Source organism: Macaca thibetana, chromosome 9 (genome assembly GCF_024542745.1).
Source record: "Macaca thibetana thibetana isolate TM-01 chromosome 9, ASM2454274v1, whole genome shotgun sequence".
Classification (NCBI taxonomy): Eukaryota; Metazoa; Chordata; class Mammalia; order Primates; family Cercopithecidae; genus Macaca; species Macaca thibetana.
Window position 1 is genome coordinate 98,129,812 of NC_065586.1, and position 22,368 is coordinate 98,152,179.

At 45.1% G+C, this 22,368-nt stretch overlaps 1 protein-coding gene across 5 annotated transcripts in view; it reads right to left on the reverse strand.

The window, feature by feature from the left end:
- ARMH3 (armadillo like helical domain containing 3) overlaps window positions 1-22,368 on the reverse strand; it is a 224,908-nt gene that overhangs the window by 199,748 nt on the left and 2,792 nt on the right. For all 5 annotated transcript variants that reach the window (XM_050804126.1, XM_050804125.1, XM_050804127.1 and 2 more), the window contains exon 2: window positions 4,604-4,716. In XM_050804126.1, the coding sequence (XP_050660083.1) occupies window positions 4,604-4,705 (102 nt within the window). In that variant the 5' untranslated portion in view covers window positions 4,706-4,716. The remainder of the gene's footprint in view (window positions 1-4,603; window positions 4,717-22,368) is intronic.

A 22,368-nucleotide genomic window follows, 5' to 3' on the forward strand; every position in this document is an offset into this window, starting at 1 on the left:
AGTGCTGGGATTACAGGCATGAGCCACCGCGCCTGTCCTTAAGTTCACCTTTTAAAACTACTACCAGGAGACAGCCAAGTGCAGTGGCCCATGCCTGTAATCTCAGCACTTTGGAAGGCCAATGTGGGCGGATCACTTGAGGCCAGGAGTTCAAGACTAGCCCAGCCAAGATGGCAAAACCCGTCTCTACTAAAAATACAAAAATTAGCCAGGCACGGTGGCATGGGCCTGTAGTCCCAGTTACTTGGGAGGCTGAGGCAGGAGAATTGCTTGAAGCCAGGAGGTGGAGGTTGCAGTGACCCAAGCTCACGCCACTGCACTCCAGCCTAGGTGACAGATAAGTAAATAAAAAATAAAAATAAAGCCAGGCACGGTGGCTCACACCTGTAATCCCAGCAGCACTTTGGGAGGCCGAGGCAGGGGGATCACCTGAGGTCAGGAGTTCAAGACCAGCCTGACCAACATGGAGTAACCCCATCTCTACTCAAAATACAAAATTAGCCGGGAATGGTGGTACATACCTATAACCCCAGCTACTCGGGAGGCTGAGGCAGAATCGCTTGAACCCAGGAGGCAGAGGGTACGGAGAGCTGAGATCACACCATTGCACTCCACCCTGGGCAACAAGAGCAAAACTCCATCTCAAAAACAAAAATAAATAAATAAATAATAAAAATAAATAAGTGAATAGGCCAGGCACAGTGGCTCACGCCTACAATATCAACACTTTGTAGGGCTGAGGCAGGTGGGTCACCTGAGGTCAAGAGTTCAAGAACAACCTGGCCAACATGGTGAAACCCCATCTCTACTAAAAATACAAAAATGGCTGGGCACAGTGGCTCACGCCTGTAATCCCACCACTTTGGGAGGCCGAGGCCGAGACGTCCGGATCATGAGGTTAGGAGATTGAGGCCATCCTGGCTAACACAGTGAAATAAAAAACACAAAAAATCAGCCAGGTGTGGTGGCAGGTGCCTGTAGTCCCAGCTATTCAGGAGGCGGGAGAATTGCTTGAACCCGGGAGGTGGAGGTTGCAGTGAGCCATGATCGTGCCACTGCACTCCAGTCTGGGCAACAGCGCGAGAGACAGTCTCAAAAAAGAAACAAAACAAAACAAAAATTAGCCAGGCATGGTGGCATGCACCTGTAATTCCAATTACTTGGGAGGCTAAGGCAGGAGAACTGCTTGAACCCAGGAGGTGGAAGCTGCAGTGAGCCAAGATCATGCCACTGCTCTCCAGCCTGGGCAACAGAGCAAGACACCATCTCAAAATAAATGAATAAATAATTGATTATTAATTAAAATAAAACAGCGGCCGGGCGCGGTGGCTCAAGCCTGTAATCCCAGCACTTTGGGAGGCCGAGACGGGCGGATCACGAGGCCAGGAGATCGAGAGACGATCCCGGCTAACACGGTGAAACCCCGTCTCTACTAAAAAATACAAAAAAACTAGCCGGGCGAGGTGGCGGGCGCCTGTAGTCCCAGCTACTCGGGAGGCTGAGGCAGGAGAACGGCGTAAACCCGGGAGGCGGAGCTTGCAGTGAGCTGAGATCCGGCCACTGCACTCCAGCCTGGGTGACAGAGCAAGACTCCGTCTCAAAAAAAAAAAAAATAAAAAATAAAACAGCATAAAATTACTACCAGTAACTAATGTCATCAGTAGTTAAGTCCTGATCTAATAATAAAATATTAATAATCTCTTCTGGATTTTGTTTTCCTTTTTTTTTTTTTGAGATGGAGTCTTGCTCTGTCACCCAGGCTGGAGTGCAATGGCATGATCTCAGCTCACTGCAACCTCTGCCTCCTGGGTGCAAGAAATTCTCCTGCCTCAGACTCACATAAATAGCTGGGATTACAGGCATGTATCACCACACCCAGCTAATTTTTGCATTTTTAGTAGAGATGGGGTTTCACCATCTTGACCAGCTGGTCTCAAACACCTGACCTCATGTGATCTGCCCCCCGTGGCCTCACAGACTGCTGGGATTACAGGTGTGAGCCACCATGCCTAGCTTCTTCTGGATTTTTAATTGAGAATGGCATAAAGAAGCAGTATCTCTGGCCTTCTCACAACGTCCTCATTTAGTGAATTCTTTTTTTAAAATTAATTATTGGTCCAAAATAAATTAAAAAATAAATAAAATATTATTTATTTACTTATTTTAGAGACAGGTTCTCACTCTGTCACCCAGGCTGGGTGCAATGGTGCAATTATAGCTAGCTGCTGCCTTGAACTCCTGTGCTCAAGGGATCCTCTCACCTTAGCCTCCTATAGTAGCTAGGAGTAGCTGGTACTAGCTGGAACTACAGATGCATACTACTACACCCACCTAATTTTGTTGTTAGAGATGGGGGTCTCGATATGTTGCCAGAGATGGTCTCAAACTCCTGGCCTCAAGCAATCCATGCACCTCAGCCTCCCAGGATAGCTGGGACTACAGGTGTGAGCTACCACACCCAGCCACTTAATGTATTCTATCTATCACTTTCTCTCAAGTCCTGCTTCCTAGCAGGGCTCACAGTTTGACCCTAACACTTCTATAATATCATTGTATTGCCTACAAATGAAACTCAGGGAATTCATGGAACTGGCATTTCCTATCCCCAAAGCTCACTAAATCAGGAGTTGTATACACCAAGCTTGCATAACAAAGAAAGAATCCTTTTTTTTTTTTTTTTTTTTTTTTGAGACGAGTCTCACTCTGTCCGCCAGGCTGGAGTGCAGTGGCCTGATCTCGGCTCACTGCAAGCTCCACCTCCCGTGTTCATGCCATTCTCCTGCCTTAGCCTCCCCAGTAGCTGGGACTACAGGCGCCCGCCACCACACCCAGTTAATTTTTTGTATCTTTAGTAGAGACGTGGTTTCACCGTGTTAGCCAGGATGGTCTCAATCTCCTGACCTTGTGATTCGCCTGCCTCGGCCTCCCAAAGTGCTGGAATTACAGGCATGAGACACCACTCCTGGCCAAAAGAATCCTAATAGGATCCTAGCACCTACTTATTTTCTCTGTATAGTTGCTTGTACTGGCCTGGGCAATCTGTATTAATCTTCTGCACTCTGTTTCCAAGGCTTGCCAAAGTTAGGTATTTTAGTGGACTGAATTATTTACTCTGAGCCATGGTTTTGGAGTCAGGCACCAGGGTTCAAATCACAGCTCCATCACCTTCCAGCAGAGATCTCAAATAACTTCATCTGTTAAATGAGGGTACTACCAGTGCCCTCACAGAATTCCAGTCAGAATTAGAACACCTCTATATTTAGTGATACATTTAGAATACTCCAGGCACATAGTAGAAACCCAATACATGGTCTTTTCTTTTCTTTTCTTTTGACATAGGGTCTCACTCTCTTGCCCAGGCTGGAATGCAGTGGCATGATCACGGCTCACAGTAGCCTTGACCTCCTGGGCTTAAGCAATCCTCCCATTTCAGCCTCCCAAGGAGCTGGGACTACAGGCACACACCACCACACCTGGATAATTTTTGTATTTTTTTTTGTAGAGAGGAGGTTTTGCCATGTTGCCCAGGCTGGTCTTGAACCAGCCTGGGCAACATGGCTCAAGAGATCCACCCACTCAGCCTCCCAAAGTGCTAGGATTACAGGCATGAGCCACCACACCCAGCCAGTAATTCTTTTTGTAAGTATTATTCTACTTTATGCATACTACTTATGACCAGAATTTCAGAAGGCAGGTACCCCTGTAGCATATCTAATTAATCTTCCCTCATAGGGTATTTTTTTTTTTTGAGATGGGGTCTCACTCTGTTGCCCAGGTTGGAGTGCAGTGGCACAATCTCAGCTCACTGCAACATCCACCTCCCGGCTTCAAGAGATTCTTGTGCCTCAGCCTCCCGAATAGCTGGGATTACAGAAGTGCACCACCATGCCCGGCTAATTTTTGTATTTTTAGTAGAAACGGGGTTTCACCATGTTGGTCAGGCTGGTCTCGAACTTTGACCTTGTGATCCACCCGCCTCAGCCTCCCAAAGTGCTGGGATTACAGGCGTGAGCTACCGCACCCAGCCCCTGATAGGGTATATTTTACAATATAGGTTTGGACCATGTTCAATCAGTTCTGAAGACCCAAAGAAATCTCCAACCCAATTGCTAATAATTCCTCAGTTATCCCATATAGCTGGAGAATGAGATAGTCCTAAGTAATTATTTCGTTTACCAACAACTTGAGATGGAATATAATAATGTATCCTTTAAAAGTATCTGAATTATAGAATTCTAGGTCCAAAAGAAACTTCATGGGACATCTAGGATAAGAGAGTCCTAAGTTAGATCACAAGGAGAGCAAGTCTTTCTTTAAAATATTCAGAAAAGGAGCTTCCCCAGCCTTCCTCCCTCCTTTCAATTGTTTTACCTGGCTCATGGCAACAACCTATAAGGACAACACAATAACAACCTATGTTAATTAATACATGATTATAATCTCTACTCTGAGAGCTTTCATTTTTGCCCTCAAACCCTCTTTCTCTCCTCCCTCCCACATCCCCCAAGGAACCTGAAGGTAGCAGGCAGAGGTAAGGGTATTTCTCATTTTGAACTAAGAAACTAAAGAGTCAAGCTGTACACAACAGGGCTGCAGGCCTTACCATGAAGATCTCATCATACATCAGCACCACTTTTTCCTTCAGTGGTTTTTTGGAGGCTGAAGATTTCCGGAGCAAACCCCCACGTTTCTCTACCTGTGCCATGGTTAGAGAATCTGTGGACAGAAAGTCACATTTTAGAATAGTGAAAATACTCAGTATGATAATACAAATGGCTGATATATGTCATACATTTGTCCAAGCCCACAGAATATACAACACCAAGAGTGAACTATAACGTAAACTGTGGACTTTGGGTGGTAACAATATATGAATGCAAGTTCATCATTTATAACAAATGCCACTCTAGTAGGGGATGCTGTTAACAGAGGAGGCAGTGCATATGTGAAGGAAGCAGACATACGGGATATTTCTGCCCTCTCCTTTCAATTTTGCTGTGAACCTAAAAACAGCTCTAAAAAAAATAAGTCTTAGAAAAGAAAAGAAAGCCAGTCAGTGGCAGAATGCTCTCCAAGGTGCTGGAGTCACTGACATACCACTTAATGAGAAAATGTTTAGGAAAAATAACTGATAAACATCCATGCTGCAGAGCTTGTACATCTGTCTCTCCTCCCTGACTAGCTAATGCCAAGGTTTAAATCATTACTTGGCCAACAGCACAACACATTTTACATCCTTAAAATGTGCCAGTGGACAAGGCTTAAAGCAGATCCAAAACCAAACACAAAGGTGTAACTTGCTCCATCTGTAATAGGTCTGGCCATATATTTGAGGTTGATGGAAGGAAGGCTGCAAAGCACACACTGCCCACAGACTGATGGTGAAGTTAAATTTCAAATATTGATCGAGCTGGACCATTAAGGCAGGAAGTGTGCTGCAGATTGATGTGCTTCATTGATTTCCCCAAAGTAAGTAGGTCCTCGTCACTGCAAAGTACTTGGCCTTCACTGCCTCATAAATCACACTGCACTTGACTGTCTTTAGATCTAAATTCCTCTGGAAAGAGACCCAAGGCAGAAAATAGCAGCCAAGAGGCCAAAAAAATCTGATTTCAAAATAACTGAATAGAGTAATATACTACTTTCAAATTTAATTGTGTGTGTATATATATATAAAAAATACTACTGCAGATCAAACTCCAAAGTACTTTTCAATTCTATATAAAAGTAGTTCCATGAATCATGCCCAAATGTTCCCATCTTGCTTTAAGGAATTCTCAATTTTTTTTTTTCAGTGGAGAACCTGAAATCCCACAGGTCTTCACTGAGAATTTACACATATTCCCTTCACCTCCCAGGTTCTTTTCATTATTAACAAAGTTCCTCTCTTTCCTTTAAATCCTGTGCTCTAGATATGAAACTTAGTCTCATCCAATGACAAGTATGTGGGATAGGGAGGGGCCAGATTTTACTTCCAGACAAATCCAACACAGCAGACCTAATTTTGATCAATGACTTTTGGAAAATATGCACTATCTTTCTGATCAAAATCAAAATTTTGTTTAAGGAAGAGATGCATCCAATAGTACAAAAGATTGTATCTTAGATATTGTCCTTCTCTAACACATATAGCCAAAAGAGGAGATTCATCTTTGAGCATACACTAAAGCACAGGAAACTTCACCAACTAGATATTTTTATTTTATTTTTAGACTTTTTTTTTTTTTTTTTTTTTTTTTTTGAGATGTAGTCTTGTCCTGTCACCCTGGCTGGAGTACAATGGTGTGATCTCAGCTCAGTGAAACCTCCGCCTCCCGGGTTCAAGTGATTCTCCTGCCTCAGCCTCCTGAGTAGCTGGGATTACAGGGGCATACTACCACGCCTGGCTAATTTTTTGTATCTTTAGTAGAGACAGGGTTTCACCATGTTGGCCAGGCAGCTCTCGAACTCCTGACCTCGTGATCTGCCTACCTCAGGCTCCCAAAGTGCTGGGATTACAGGTGTGAGCCACCGCCCCCAGCCTGACCTAAAATTTTACTAGGACCTATCTCTATCGAGGCTTAACTTAGCCCTCAAATTCTGTTATAGTCCAGAGAGAACTGATGAAAAAAACAGTAACAATAACAAAAAGAGAAAACTATTTGGGGCAATTAACATTATATTGATCATGGCTTTTCCTTAAAGCATGAAATACAGCCTCCATTCAAAACTTTCTTGTGTCTTTTTTAAAATGTTGTCAAGAGGAAAATGTCCTTATTCAGGAAAAATAAATTGGAAATCAAGAGATTCCTATTAGAATAAACCAAAAGCAATGCAATTCTAAACTTAATGGATATGGATCCTGCCTGTGCTCAGTTTCAACCAGTTGATTAGCAGGAAGAGTGGAAACCACAAGTTCTCAGACATGAAAAGTACATGTTTACAAATATCCCCTTCTGAGGATTTATAATTGGGTTACAGCTAATCAATGTCCACCCTAAATCTAATAAACTCACTTTCTCTATTTCAAAATCAATACTTTCTAATAAGCAAAGGGAACAGGAGAGGAGGGAAAAACAATTCCAATCCAAACTACCAAATTTCCTAAGAAATTAAATTATTTTCATCATTCTCCTTCCATCTGGAGCAGCAGGAAAATCAGCCAAGGCCTCAACTCATTACTCTCTGTCATCACAGGCAACTGGAATTTACTACCCAAGCTGCCTGAAATATGACTGGAAACTGACAACATAAAGTCTTCTCCTCCTGCCAGCACGCCTACCCAGGGAGTTTCTAAGGTGGCAGACTGGGAAAACTATAGAACTCTAACAAAACTTTTGCTCTGGGTCTCAGAAATTAAGCCTATGCTCCTAACTTTGAAAGTAAAAAAATATCGGCCGGGCGCAGTGGCTCACGCCTGTAAACTTTGGGAGGCCAAGACGGGTGGATCACCTGAGGTTGGGAGTTCGAGATCAGCCTGACCAACACGGACAAACCCCGTCTCTGCTAAAAATACAAAATTAGCCAAGCATGGTAGTGCATGCCTGTAATCCCAGCCACTCAGGAGGCTGAGGCAGGAGAATTGCTTGAACGTGGGAGGTAGAGGTTGCAGTGAGCTGAGATCGCGTCACTGCACTCCAGCCTGGGCAACAAGAGGGAAACTCCATTTCTAAGAAAAAGTAAAATATCTGATTGGTAGAGCAGAAAGTTGCAGCACATCAGTAATGTGAATATAATCTGTACATTCTCAAGCACTTTTTTCCTATTTCACAACCATCCCCCTCCTACCCAGAGGAAAGAACCAGCATCAGCTGAGAAGCTGCAAGGCATAATGGAACAAGCAACTAGCAGAAATGAGACTAGAACACAGGTCTCCTAACCAACTCGGTGACACAGACAAGTCATTGTGCCTCTCAGTTTCCTCACAAGTAAAACAAGAGGATTGAACCAGACTATTATCTAATGATTCTCTCAGCATCACTGAAATACCACAAATATATAAAAAGCACCTAAAGCCCTAGTTCAGGCATTATAAGATTAAAGAGGGGAAACTCCAGACCTGATTCTCTGGGAGCTCATAATCTACTGGCAGAGACAGACACATAAAAACTCATAATGCAAAGCAAATCATGAGAAATTTATAGAGTAGAAATACAAAGAAAATGCTATGGGATAATAAGGGAGAAAAAAAAATATTCTATGACTATGCTATGACCTCTGTTGATCCAAGCTTTTAAATCCTTCTGGTAAAGAAGCAAACACAGCAAAGGCACAGTAATACCACAGAAATGTCAGTTTAGGCTTTAAGACTGTCTCAGAAATAAGACATAGACAAACTGTAAAAAGAGAATCAGGCGCCTGTAATCCCAGCACTTTGGGAGGCCGAGGCGGGCAGATCACGAGGTCAGGAGATCGAGACCATCCTGGCTAACACGGTGAAACCCTGTCTCTACTAAACAAAATACAAAAAATTAGCCGGGCGTGGTGGCAGGCGCCTGTAGTCCCAGCTACTCGGGAGGCTGAGGCAGGAGAATGGCGTGAACCCGGGAGGCGGAGCTTGCAGTGAGCCGAGATCGTGCCACTGCACTCCAGCGTGGGCGACAGTGCAAGACTCTGTCTCAAAAAAAAAAGAATCAGGCAACTTTTCAATACTAATTTCACCTACTATCAAACTTACAAATGGTTTCAAATCCCCTCAACTGAATGGTAAATCAATGAAGGCTTTTATTCCTAAATCTGAAAGACTGTTAGCCACATGAGCTGCTGCCAACTTCTCTCTGGAAGATCCAAGTCATACAACTTTTTTTTGTTTTTTGAGACAGAGTCTCACTGTGTCACCCAGGCTGGAGTGCAGTGGTGCAATCTCAGCTCACTGCAACCTCCACCTCCTGGGTTTAAGTGATTCTCGTGCCTCAGCCTTGTGAGTAGCTGGGACCACAGGTGTGCGCTACCACACCCAGCTAATGGTTTTTTTTTTTTTTTTTTTTTTTTTTTTTTTTTGAGACGGAGTCTCGCTCTGTCGCCCAGGCTGGAGTGCAGCGGCACCATCTCGGCTCACTGCAAGCTCTGCCTCTCAGGTTCACGCCACTCTCCTGCCTCAGCCTCCCAAGTAGCTGGGACTACAGGCGCCCGACACCACACCCGAATACTCTTTTTGTATTTTTAGTAGAGACAGGGTTTCACCATGTTAGCCAGATGGTCTCGATCCTTTGACCTCGTAATCCACCCGCCTGAGCCTCCCAAAGTGCTAGGATTACAGGCATGAGCCACCGCGCCCGGCCTAATTTTTGTATTTTTAGTAGAGACAGGGTTTCACCATGTTAGCCAGATGGTCTCGATCCTTTGACCTCGTAATCCACCCGCCTGAGCCTCCCAAAGTGCTAGGATTACAGGCATGAGCCACCGCGCCCGGCCTAATTTTTGTATTTTTAGTAGAGACAGGGTTTCACCATGTTGGCCAAGCTGGTCTTGAACACCTGATCTCAAATCTGCCTGCCTCTGTCTCCCAAAGTACTGAGATTACAGGTGTGATACAACTTTTTAAGATCTGTGTCTTGGGGGTTGGGAGGGAGGGGTCGGAGGAGATCTGTACCTTAAGCAATCCAGCCACACACTTCTTAAATGCACATGATTTCACATCCTTGCAGGATGAAGTGGCCAAATGTTAAGATTTTAAAACCTAAAGCCAAATTCTTCAACTGTCTAATAAGCAAGGAATGCCAGTTATACTTAGCTAGTTGGTTATTCATTTATTTTACTGTCTTCTTGAGCCTAGTGCCAACTCTAGTACCAAAAAATGAAGTTAATAGAAATTCACCCTAATTTCCAGAGTTACCACAGTTAATCTATCAAAAGCCTTAGGTTTGGCAGGGCATGATGGCTCACGGCTGTAATCCTACCACTTTGGGAGGCCAAGGCATAGGGATCACCTAAAGTAAGGAGTTGGAGACCAGCCTGACCAACATGGTGAAACCCCATCTCTACTAAAAATACAAAATTAGCCAGGTGTGGTGGCACATGCCTGTAATCCCAACTACTTGGCAGGCTGAGGCAGAGAAATCACTTGAACCCAGGAGACGGAGGTTGCAGTGAGCTGAGATTGTGCTCACTACCTGGACAACAAGAGTGAAATTCTAACCTGGACAACAAGAGTGAAATTCCATCTAAAAAAAAAAAAAAAAGCCTTAAGTTTTAGTTCCAAGTCTTATACAATCATTCTATAATGCTAATTTTATTTTTCCTTTCCTGGGCCTCAATTTGCCAATCTGTAGAAGGAAGCAAAGGAACACTCCCTGTGCATTTTCAAATTTAACAGTCCAGAGCTCTAGGGTTCTAGGTTAACTTTTTTTTTTTTTGAGACGGAGTCTTGCTCCGTTGCCCAGGCTGGAGTGCGGTGGCGCAATCTTGGCTCACTGCAAGCTCCGCCTCCCAGGTTCACACCATTCTCCTGAATCAGCCTCCTGAGTAGCTGGGACTACAGGCACCTGCTACCACGCCCAGCTAATTTTTTGTATTTTTAGTAGAGACAGGGTTTCACCATGTTAGCCAGGATGGTCTCAATCTCCTGACCTCGTGATCTGCCCGCCTCGGCCTCCCAAAGTGCTGGGATTACAGGCATGAGCTACCACGCCCAGCTTTTTTTTTTTTTTTTTTATGAGACAGAGTCTGTATCTGTTGTCCAGACTGGACGCAGTGACCTGATCTGAGCTTACTGCAACCTCCACCTCCTGGGCGCAAGCCATCCTCCCGCTTCAGCCTCCCAAGTAGCTAGAACTATAGGTACACGCCACCCCACCACAACCAGCTAATTTTTGTATTTTTTATAGAGACAGGATTTTGCCATGTTGCCCTGGCTGGTTTCAAACTCAAGCAATCCACCTGCCTCAGCCTCCCAAAGTGCTAGAATTACAGGCATGAGCCACTGTACTCAGTCTTACGTTCACATTTGTAATGGACTGTCACCAAGTATCACCCTCTCTTCACACTGAGGCAAACAAAAACAATGCTATAGCTAGATGCCAAGGTAAACATCCTAAAATATTTCAACCAGTATAGAAGGAAAAGAAGAGAATAAAAGAAAAGAAGGGGAAAGAAGGAAAATGAATAAAAGGAAATGTGCACACCTGGCATGGTGGCTCATACCTGTAATTCCAGCACTTTAGGAAGCCAAGGCGGGCAGATCACATGAGCTCAGGAGTTCGAGACCAGCCTGGGCAACATGGCAAAATCCCATCCCTACTAAAAATATGAAAAGTAGCCAGGTGTGATGGCAGAAGCCTGTAATCCCAGATACTCGGGACACTGAAACAGGAGGATGTCTTGCACCCAGGAGGCAAAGGTTGCAGTGAGCTAATGTCACTGCATCCAGCCTGGGCAACAGAGCCAGACCTTGTCTCAGAAAAAAAAAAAAGAGAGAAACACAAGTAAATAGTTTAGGGGGAAAAAAACATATGTAGAGATCAGACATTTATTCATTCCTTCATCCAACAAATATGCATTGAGTACCTTTTAGGCACAGGCACTAGGAACACAGCAGTAAGCAAGACAGAAAAGATCCCTTCTCTCACAGAATTTTCATTCCAGTAGAAGGGAAACAGACAACAAATAAGATAAACTGAGACAGTGGTAAGGGCCCTGAAGACAAACTGCAAAGGGAACTACTCTCATCTGGGATTAAAGTAGGCCTCTTTGAAGAAGTGGCACTTGGGCTAAGATCTGGAATAACAGGAAGAAATCAGCCAACTAAAAATCTTGGGAAAAGTGTTCGAGATAGATGGAATGGCAAGTGCAAAGACCTCAGGATTTGAATGCACTTGGTGTGTTCAGGAAACAGAAATGCCACCGTGCCTAGACAGAGCACAGACATTCCTTTTCGGAAATGTTTTTGTAAAGTTTATTAAAGTTGGTCTTTTGTGTTTGTGAATTTTTTTAATATATAAGAATCCAAATATCCATCAGCAGTAAATGGGACAATTATGATACAGTCATACAATAGAATACCATATAGAAATTTACAAGAGCCCATTACTGATACATGAAGCAATGTGAATAAGTTACATAGAAAATACTGAATGAGGGCCAGGCGCAGTGGCAGTGGCTCACAGCCTGTAATCCCAGCACTTTGGGAGGCTGAGGCAGGTGGATCACCTGAGGTCGGGAGTTCAAGACCAGCCTGACCAACATGGAGAAACTCCGTCTCTACTAAAATCACAGACAATTAGACGGGCATGGTGGTGATTCCTGTAATCCCAGCTACTCCAGAGGCTGAGGCAAGAGAATCACGTGAACCCAGGAGGCGGAGGTTGAGGCAAGCCGAGATTGCGCCATTGCAATCCAGCCTGGGCAACAAGAGTGAAACTCCGTCTCAGAAAAAAAAATAAAATATGTAATGAAAAATGTCCAAACCAAAAGAGTACAACCTGATGATTCCATTTACATGAAGTTTTTAAAAGACAAAAGTAATCTATGATGACACAGGAGAGGTGGGGAGATGATTGGGAAGGAGCACAAGGAAGCCTTCTGAAGTGCCGGAAATATACTCAATCTCTAAGCGAAGGTCACAAAAATGAGTACACATGTTAAAATATCATTAAGTTGTATACTTCACATTATGTAAAATAGTCCTTAATCTAAAAAAAAAGTACATGTGTGTTCTCATATATGTGAAAATTTAACAGAACCAGTGCAGAACACTAGAACAATGCAGAACAGGTGAGTAGGGCCCCCAGGCTTGAACACTCAGGACACTTATCTAAAATAACAACCAGGCCAGGTGTGGTGGCTCACACCTGTAATCCCAGCACCTGGGAGGCTGAGGCAGGCAGGTCACCTGAGGTCAAGAGGTCAAGACCAGCCTGGCCAACATGGTGAAACCCCGTCTCTACTAAAAATACAAAACTAGTGGAGCATGGTGGTGCATGCCTGTAATCCCAGCTACTTAGGAGGCTGAGGCAGGAGAATCACTTGAAGTCAGGTGGTGGAGGTTGCAGTGAGACGAGATTGCACCATTGCACTCCAGCCTGGGCTACAAGAGTGAAAAATAAAAATAAAATAACAACTAGAGTCTATTTAGCTCTTATTATGTACCAGGCACTGTTTTAAATACTTCATACATATTAACTCATTTTATCCTCATAACGACCCTATGATTCAGAAAGTTTACAATGAGAAAACTAAAGCATGAACTGGAAAAGAAATAAAGAAAGAGAGAGAAAGAGAAAGAGAGAGAGAGAGGGAGAGAGAAAAAGAAAGAAAGAGAGAAAGAGAGACAGAAAAGAGAGAAAAGAAAAAGAGAAAAGAAAAGATGGGCCAGGCGTGGTGGCTCACACCTGTAATCCCAGCACTTTGGGAGGCCAAGGCGGGCAGATCACCTGAGGTCAGGAGATCAAGACCAGCCTGACTAACATAGAGAAACCCCATCTCTACTAAAAATACAAAATTAGCCAGGCATGGTGGCACATGCCTGTAATCTCAGCTACTTGGGAGGCTGAAGCAGGAGCATCACTTGAACCCGGGAGACAGAGGTTGTGGTGAGCCGAGATTGCGCCATTGCACTCCAGCCCGGGCAACGAGCAAAACTCCATTTCAAAAAAAAAAAAGAGAGAAAAGAAAAGAAACGTGTCCAGATAAGTGAGTGTAGGGACTCAAACCCAGGCAGCCTGATATTAGAGTTCCTGTTCTTCTCCACTATGCTATACTGTATCTCAAAAAGCAGAGGAATGAGCAGGAGCAGAGTCATCTATACATAAACAAAGCTGAGGGCCTACAGACAATCTGTGAAGAGGTTCTACGTGAGTAAGAGGGAGTATGTACTCATTGGCTTTAATGAACCAACTGTGAAATGTCCAGATATCTTGAGTAGTCACCACTCTAGTTTGTCAGTGGGTGAAGGTGCCACGGTAGAAAGTAAAAGATAATTGTCTGATGTATACATCTGTCTGTAAATATAGGTAATAGTAAAGTAAAACAGAAACAGACAAATTCACAGGAATGGCAGAAAACTTGGAAGGAAAAACTGGAGAAGAATCCGAGTGTCTAGTCAAGTTGATAGACATATTGATACATCCAATATGGTAATTTTTTAAGGATAAAACACCCTAATGTCCACTACAGGATTTAATTGATACTTTTTTAAAACTCTCCCACTATCTTTGAGGATTTTTAATTTTTTTTCACTATTTTAATTGAGTATAGTCAGTGCTCTGAGGATAATTCTCCATCAAAACTTGATAATGAATGGAAAGATACTATAAAACAGGACAGAAAAAAGAAATGGAAAACAAGTCAAGTAAGAGTCTACAATCCTCAGCTTACGAGAGAGTATGTTTTAATACTGATGAGCTGTGATCACCTATTTCAGAATCTCCTGGAGTGCCTCCTAAATATGTAAACTCTTAAGCCTTCCTACCCTTCTATTGAACCAAACTTTTTCTTTTTTTTTTTTTGAGAGACATGCTCTGTCACCCAGGCTAGAGTGCAGTGGCATGATCTCGGCTCACTGAAACCTCTGCATCCCAGGCTCAAGTGATCCTCCCACCTCAGCCTCCCGAGTAGCTGGGACTACAGGCATGCACCACCATGCCTGGCTGATTTTTGCATTTTTTTGTAGAAATGGGATTTCACCATGTTGCCCAGGCTGGTCTCAAAACTCCTGAGCTCAAGTTATCTGCCCACTTGGCCTCCCAAAGTGCTGGGATTACAGGCATAAGCCACAGTGCCTAGTTTGGGTCTACATTTTTAACAATCACTCCAGATCAGTGATCTCAACTGGTGCAATTTTGCCTCTCAGAGGACATTTGTCAATGTCTGGAAACATTTTTGATTGCCACAATTGGGAGAGGAGGTATTACTGGCATCTACTAGGTAGAGGCCAGGGATGCTGTTAAACATCATACAATACTCGAGGCAGCCTCGCACAACAAAGAATTATCCAGCCCAATATGTCAATAGCAAAGAGGTTAAAAAACTTGCCCCGGCCGGGCGGGATGGCTCACGCCTGTAATCCCAGCACTCTGGGAGGCCGAGGCGGGTGGATCACGAGGTCAGGAGACCATCCTGGCTAACACGCTGAAACTGTCTCTACTAAAAATACAAAAAATTAGCCGGGCATCTGGGCGGATGCCGGTAGTCCCAGCTACTTGCGAGGCTGAGGCAGGAGAATGGCGTGAACCCGGGAGGCGGAGCTTGCAGTGAGCCGAGATCGCGTCACTGCACTCCAGCCTGGGCGACAGCGCAAGACTCCGTCTAAAAAAAAAAAAAAAAAAAAAAAAAAAAAAAAAAAAAAAAACAACCCTGGACGGGCGCGGTGGCTCAAGTCTGTAATCCCAGCACTTTGGGAGGCCGAGACGGGCGGATCACGAGGTCAGGAGATCGAGACCATCCTGGCTAACACGGTGAAACCCCGTCTCTACTAAAAAGTACAAAAAACTAGCCGGGCGAGGTGGCGGGCGCCTGTAGTCCCAGCTACTCGGGAGGCTGAGGCAGGAGAATGGCATAAACCCGGGAGGCGGAGCTTGCAGTGAGCTGAGATCGTGCCACTGCACTCCAGCCTGGGCGACAGAGGGAGACTCCGTCTCAAAATAAATAAATAAATAAATAAATAAATAAATAAATAAATAAATACCCTGCCCCAAGTAATTCTGATGACCACTAAAGTTTGAGAGGTACTCATCCAAGCCTTAAACCAGACTTGGAAAAGGAAGGAGTATCTAGACAGAGACTACTGAAAGAATGAATGAAACCTCTGCAGTCTCTGAAAAAGGCACGAAGCAACACTCACCTTACCACATCTCATTCTCCCCGCATTAAATCACACTTCCTTTGGGATTGTAGCCCATTTCTCCATATGTGAAAGAAGATCACTACAAGACACACTGACTATAGTATCCACAATGCTTAGTGATGGAGATGAAAGTCTTACGTAGCTATCTGTCCAAGACTTGTGGCGAAGTCAAATAAAATATTCCCATTATCTGACCATGAGCCATTCACCCAATACACAAAGGAGGCAACACGTTTTTGTTTTGTTTCATTTTGAGACAGGGTCTCACTCTGTCGCCCAGGGTCGTGAAATGGCATGATTTCAGCTCACTGCAACCTCCGCTTCCTGGGCTCCAGCAATTCTCCTGCCTCAGCCTCCCAAGTAGCTGGGACTAGAGGCGCATGCCACCACACCCAGCTTATTTTAGTACTTTTTTTAGAGACAGGGCTTCACCAAGTTGGTCAGGCTGGTCTCGAACTCATCTTTTTTTTTTTTTTTTTTTTTTTTGACACGGAGTCTTGCTCTGTGCCCCAGGCTGGAGTGTAGTGGCGCGATCTCGGCTCACTGCAAGCTCCGCTCCCCCGGGTTCACGCCATTCTCCTGCCTCAGCCTCCCGAGTAGCTGGGACTACAGGCGCCCGCCACCTCGCCCGGCTAATTTTCTTGTATTTTTAGTAGAGACGGGGTTTCACCGTGGATGGTCTCGATTCCTGACCTCATGACCGTCTCGGCCTCCCCAGTGATGGTCTACGCTTCTCCTCGAACTCATCTTAAGTGATCCCCCGTGCCTCGGCCTCCCAAAGTGCTGGGATTACAGGCATGAGCCACCGTGCCCGGCTGAGGGAACATGTTTATATCAAGCCAGAAATAGTCTTCTACCCTGACTTTCCAGTAAGTCTCCTGTCCTGATCTCCTAAAAATTCCCTAGTTCCTCTAGATACAAGGGTTTTTTAAAAAACCTTTCAGCAAAAGTTACCTGCTCCCTAAGCCTTTCTGCAAGGCCTACCATACTACCTAGAGGTAAACATTAGCACTATAAGAACTTAAGAGAATGCAGTTTTTCTACCTCCAAGCCCCAGCCCTTCAAGCTATCTCCTAATATGCCTCCCACTTTCTTTTTTTTTCCCTTTGTGAAGAATGTGGGCATCATTCTTTCTTCCTTTCTAAAAGCCCCAGGTATTTAGCTCACTTACTAGACCACATCCTACTGTTCCACATGGTTCCTTGGCACAGCTTCTTTCAGTAGCATGTGACAGGTTCCCCCAATTCCACCCAAAAGACTGGCTCTAAGACAAGCAAACAACCCCTTTCTATTTTAATGAATTTCTACTGCTAGTCACTCCAAGGATTCTATATCTCCAAAATAAAAATAGGGCTTAGCATAGTGGCTCACGCCTGTAATCCCAGCACTTTGGGAGGCTGAGGCAGGCGGATCACTTGAGGTCAGGAGTTCCAGACCAGCCTGGCTCACATGGAGAAACCCCGTCTCTACTAAAAATACAAAAATTAGCCAGGCATCGTGGCAAGTGCCTGTACTCCCAGCTACTTGGGAGGCTGAGGCAGGAGAATTGCTTGAACCCAGGAGGCAGAGGTTGCAGTGAACCAAGACTGCACCACTGCACTCCAGCCTGGGGGACAGAGTGAGACTCTGTTTCCAAAAAAATAAAAGAAAGAAAGAAAGAAAATAGAGTAGGGCCTGCATCTTTTTTTTTTTTTTTTTTTTTTTTTTTTGGAGATAGGGTCTCTATCACCAAGGCTGAAGTGCAGTGGCACAATCATGGCTCACTGTAGCCTCAGTGATCCTCTGACCTCAGCCTCCTGGGTAGCTGGGACTACAGGCACATGGCACCAGGCCTGGCTAACTTTTCATATTTTTTGTAAAGATTGAGTTTCACCATGTTGCTCGGGTTGGTCTCGAACTCCTGGGCTCAAGCAATCCTCCCACCTAGGCCCCCCAAAGTGCTAGAATTACAGGCATGAGCCACTGCACCCAGCCCCAACCTATTTTTACAATGAGGATATTACTTTGCTCAAAGCAACACAACTAGTAAGTGACAAAGCCATTAAATCTTTCTCTCTGGTAGCGCTTCTCCCTATCAGAATGTCCTGTTAGTGCAAAACATCAGGAGCTAACTAGACCATTAAAAACCGGATTCACTGTAATCCCAGCTACTCAGGAGTCTGAGGCACGAGAATCGCTTGAACCTGGAAGGCAGTGGTTGCAGTGAGCTGAGATGGCGCCACTGTACTCCAGCCTGGGCGATAGAGCAAGACTCAGTCTCAAAAAATTAAAAAAAAGATTCAGTTAAAGTAACACTTCTATGGAAACTCCAAACTGATATCCATAATATCAACACTCCCATTTTATCCAAGAAAAGTCAATCAACTCACCAAATATGGTGGCTCATGTCTGTAATCCCAACACTTTGGGAGGCCAAGGCAGGTGGATCACTTGAGGTCAGGAGTTCAAGACCAGCCTGGCCAACAGGGTAAAACCCCATCTCTACTAAATATACAAAAATTAGCCGGCCTGGTGGCACATGCCTGTAGTCCCAGCCAGTCAGAAAGCTGAGGCACGAGAATTGCTTGAACCTGGGAGGAAGAGGTTGCAGTGAGCTGAGATCGTACCACTGCACTCCAGCCTGGGTGATAGAACAAGACTCCATCTCAAAAAAAAAAAAAAAAAAAAAAAAGAGGCCAGGCACAGTGGCTCACGCCTGTGATCACAGCACTTTCGGAGGCCAAGGCAGGCAGATCACTTAAGACTAAGAATTCAAAGCTGTCCTGACCAACATGGTGAAACCCCGCTTCTACTAAAAATATAGAAATTAGCTGGACATGGTGGCGATCACCTGTAATCCCAGCTACTCAGGAGGCTGAGGCAGGAGAATCACTTGAACCCGGGAGAGGGAGGTTGCAGTGAGCCAAGATTATGCCACTTGTACTCCAGCTTGGGCGACAGAGCAAGACTCTGTCTCAAAAAAAAAAAACAAAGAAAGAAAAGTCAGCCAGGCGCGGTGGCTCATGCCTGTAATATCAGCACTTTGGGAGGCCGAGGTGGAGGGATCATCTGAGGTCAAGAGTTCGAGACCAGCCTGGCCAACATGGTGAAACACCATCTCTACTAAAAATACAAAAAGTAGCTAGGTGTGGTGGAGGGGGCCTGTAATCCCAGCTACTCAGGAGGCTGAGGCAGGAGAATCACTTGAAGCCAGGAGGCGGAAGTTGCAGTGAGCCAGGATCGGGCCACTGCACTACAGCCTGGGCGACAGAGGGAGACTCTATCTCTTCTTTTTTTTTTTTTTTTTTTTTTTTTTGAGACAGAGTCTGGCTCTATCGCCCAGGCTGGAGTGCAGTGGCCGGATCTCAGCTCACTGCAAGCCCCGCCTCCCGGGTTCACGCCATTCTCCTGCCTCAGCCTCCCGAGTAGCTGGGAGTACAGGCGCCCGCCACCTCGCCCGGCTAATTTTTTTTGTATTTTAGTAGAGACGGGGTTTAACCGTGTTAGCCAGGATGGTCTCGATCTCCTGACCTCGTGATCCGCCCGTCTCGGCCTTCCAAAGTGCTGGGATTACAGGCTTGAGCCACCGCGCCCGGCCGGGAGACTCTATCTCAAAAAAAAAAAAGAAAAAAGAAAAAGAGAAAGAAAAGTCAGTCAACTCAGGACATCACCTGACAAGCATCATCCCTATTTTCTAGAAGCTAGGACAGAACCAGACTGATTAAGGAAGCACACGAACCACTACAAGGCAGGGTCCGTAGCTTGTGTGCTCTAGACAATGTTCCCCTCAGAATGGGTGTTCAGCCTATACCTGAAAGTGGAAGTAACTCAGAGACTTTCCCAAGACTAAGAGGCAAGTGGCAAAACCAAGACTTTTCCAGGTATCAGCCACAGTCTGTACCTACTACAGGTCAACTAGCTTCACAGAAGACAATTCAATCTGGTCCCAGCAACATCTACTGAGTTTGCCTAATGTTACAAATGGACAATGAAGATGAGTTCTCATTCATTTAAATAAACATGACTTTAGGTTCCCTTTCAAGTTATCCTACACAAGAAGGAATGCATTCCTCCTTCCAGAGGGGGAACCAGTTCCAATTGACAGGATTTCAGGAAATTCCGATTGGAAACCACATTTTCTGACACATCCCAGAATGAAAATTCATGGTAAGATCTTGTCAATGAGCAGGAGATTCCTATAAATTAATACTGTCTGTCTCCTGCTCCAGCCCTGAACTTCCTCACACAGCACACCGTGACTCATATCTTCTCATTTCTTCTCCTGTTCAATTATATAAGCCTCATGAACACAATCTCAATTAAAATGAAAATTATAAGATAAAGTCCCAAAATCATCTTCTCCCCAGCCCCCGCCCCCACCCAATCGAAAGGCAGTTTCCCTCCTTGCCCAAGCTGGAATGCAGTAGCACAATCACAGCTCACTGCAGCCTCAACCTCCTGGGCTCACACCACCCTCCCACCTCAGCCTCCTGAGTAGCTGGGACTACAGGCTCACACTACCACACCCAGCTAACTTTTGTATTTTTTGTAGAGACAGGGTTTTGCTATCTTGCCCAGGCTGGTCTTGAACTCTTGAGCTCAAGCAATCCACCAGTCTCAGCCTCCCAAAGTGCTGGGATTACAGGCGTGAGCCACCTCACCTGACCCCATAATCTTCTTAAAGGAAGCCCAAAAGGTACCTGCAATCTTACAAAGTAAACTGATTTCCTGCTACTTTAATAACACTTATTCAGATCTTATAAATAACACAAGCATAGTGTAAGACAGAAAGGGACCAAAAAATTACTAAGTTTACAGTCCCTGCCTTGAGAAGCTCATTATTAAGTGGAGGAAGTGCATAATCTGCTACTTCCTATAGACAAAAAAAAAAACATTATTTTTTCCCCAGGACTTTTTTCATATATGCCCTCACTCAGAGCTGGTGCCAATATATTAAGCTCACCAGTCCTCTCACTTACAGCTGCCTACTAAGGTCTCCATCTGTACATCCTACAAGCAACCTGAGCTCGGCATACCACACATATCCCCTATGCCTCTTTCCATACCCTAACCTTTAAAAACTTGCTCTATTTTTTCTAATCCATATCTTGTCAATGAAATCCCCACACATCCACTCTCTGAAATTAGAAATCCTAGCCCACTCTCTTCCTAAGAAGCTGAATCAATCTCAGAAGTACAGTATTTCTAAAATCCCCTCCTCTTCATTCCCACAGCTACACTTTCTTCAGACTCTCTGTCAACTGCAACAACTCTTAATCAGTCTCACTGCCTCATTTTTCATTACTTTAATCTGCATTTCTGTCACTCCCTAACTTAAAAAAACTCCTCAGAAGCTAAAAAAAAAAAAAAAAAGGAGAAAAACAATTCCAATGACTCCCCATTTTCTTTTCAGTCTCACCTCCTAGCAATTTCCCCACCACACATCTTGTTTTGGACAAATTTCTGAGATTTAAAATAATTTTTTTCGGCCGGGCGCGGTGGCTCACGCCTGTAATCCCAGCACTTTGGGAGGCCGAGGCGGGCGGATCACGAGGTCAGGAGATCGAGACCATCCTGGCTAACACGGTGAAACCCCGTCTCTACTAAAAAAATGCAAAAAATTAGCCGGGCGAGGCGGCGGGCGCCTGTAGTCCCAGCTACTCGGGAGGCTGAGGCAGGAGAATGGCGTGAACCCGGGAGGCGGAGCTTGCAGTGAGCCGAGATCGCGCCATTGCACTCCAGCCTGGGCGACAGAGCGAGACTCCGTCTCAAAAAAAAAAAAAAATAATAATAATAATAATAATTTTTTTCCTCTCACACCCTAATCAAGCCTTTGCAGGTACTGTTCTCTCCAAATGAAATGCTTTTTTTTTTTTTTTTTTTTTTTTTTTTTTGAGACGGAGTCTGGCTCTGTGGCCCAGGCTGGAGTGCAGTGGCTGGATCTCAGCTCACTGCAAGCTCTGCCTCCCGGGTTTACACCATTCTCCTGCCTCAGCCTCCAGAGTAGCTGGGACTACAGGCGCTCGCTGCCTTGCCCGGCTAGTTTTTTGTTATTTTTTTAGTAGAAACGGGGTTTTTTGTTTTTTTGTTTTTTTGTTTTTTTTTTGAGACGGAGTCTCACACTGTTGCCCAGGCTGGAGTGCAGTGGCGCGATCTCGGCTCACTGCAAGCTCCGCCTCCTCGGTTCACGCCATTCTCCTGCCTCAGCCTCCTGAGTAGCTAGGACTACAGGCGCCCGCCACCGCGCCTGGCTAATTTTTTGTATTTTTAGTAGAGACGGGGTTTCACTGTGGTCTCGATCTCCTGACCTTGTGATCCGCCCGCCTCGGCCTCCCAAAGTGCTGGGATTACAGGCTTGAGCCACCGCGCCCGGCAAGACGGGGTTTTACCGTGTTAGCCAGGCTGGTCTCGACCTCCTGACCTCATGATCCGCCCGTCTCGGCCTCCCAAAGTGCTGGGATTACAGGCTTGAGCCACCGCGCCCAGTCTTTATTTTTCTTTTTTAGAGACGGGGTCTCGCCATGTTGAGCCGGCTCGTCTCAAACTCCTGGGCTCAGGCAATCTACCTGCCTAGGCCTCCCAAAGTGCTAGGATTACAGGTGTAAGCCACCAGACCCAGTCAAAATGCC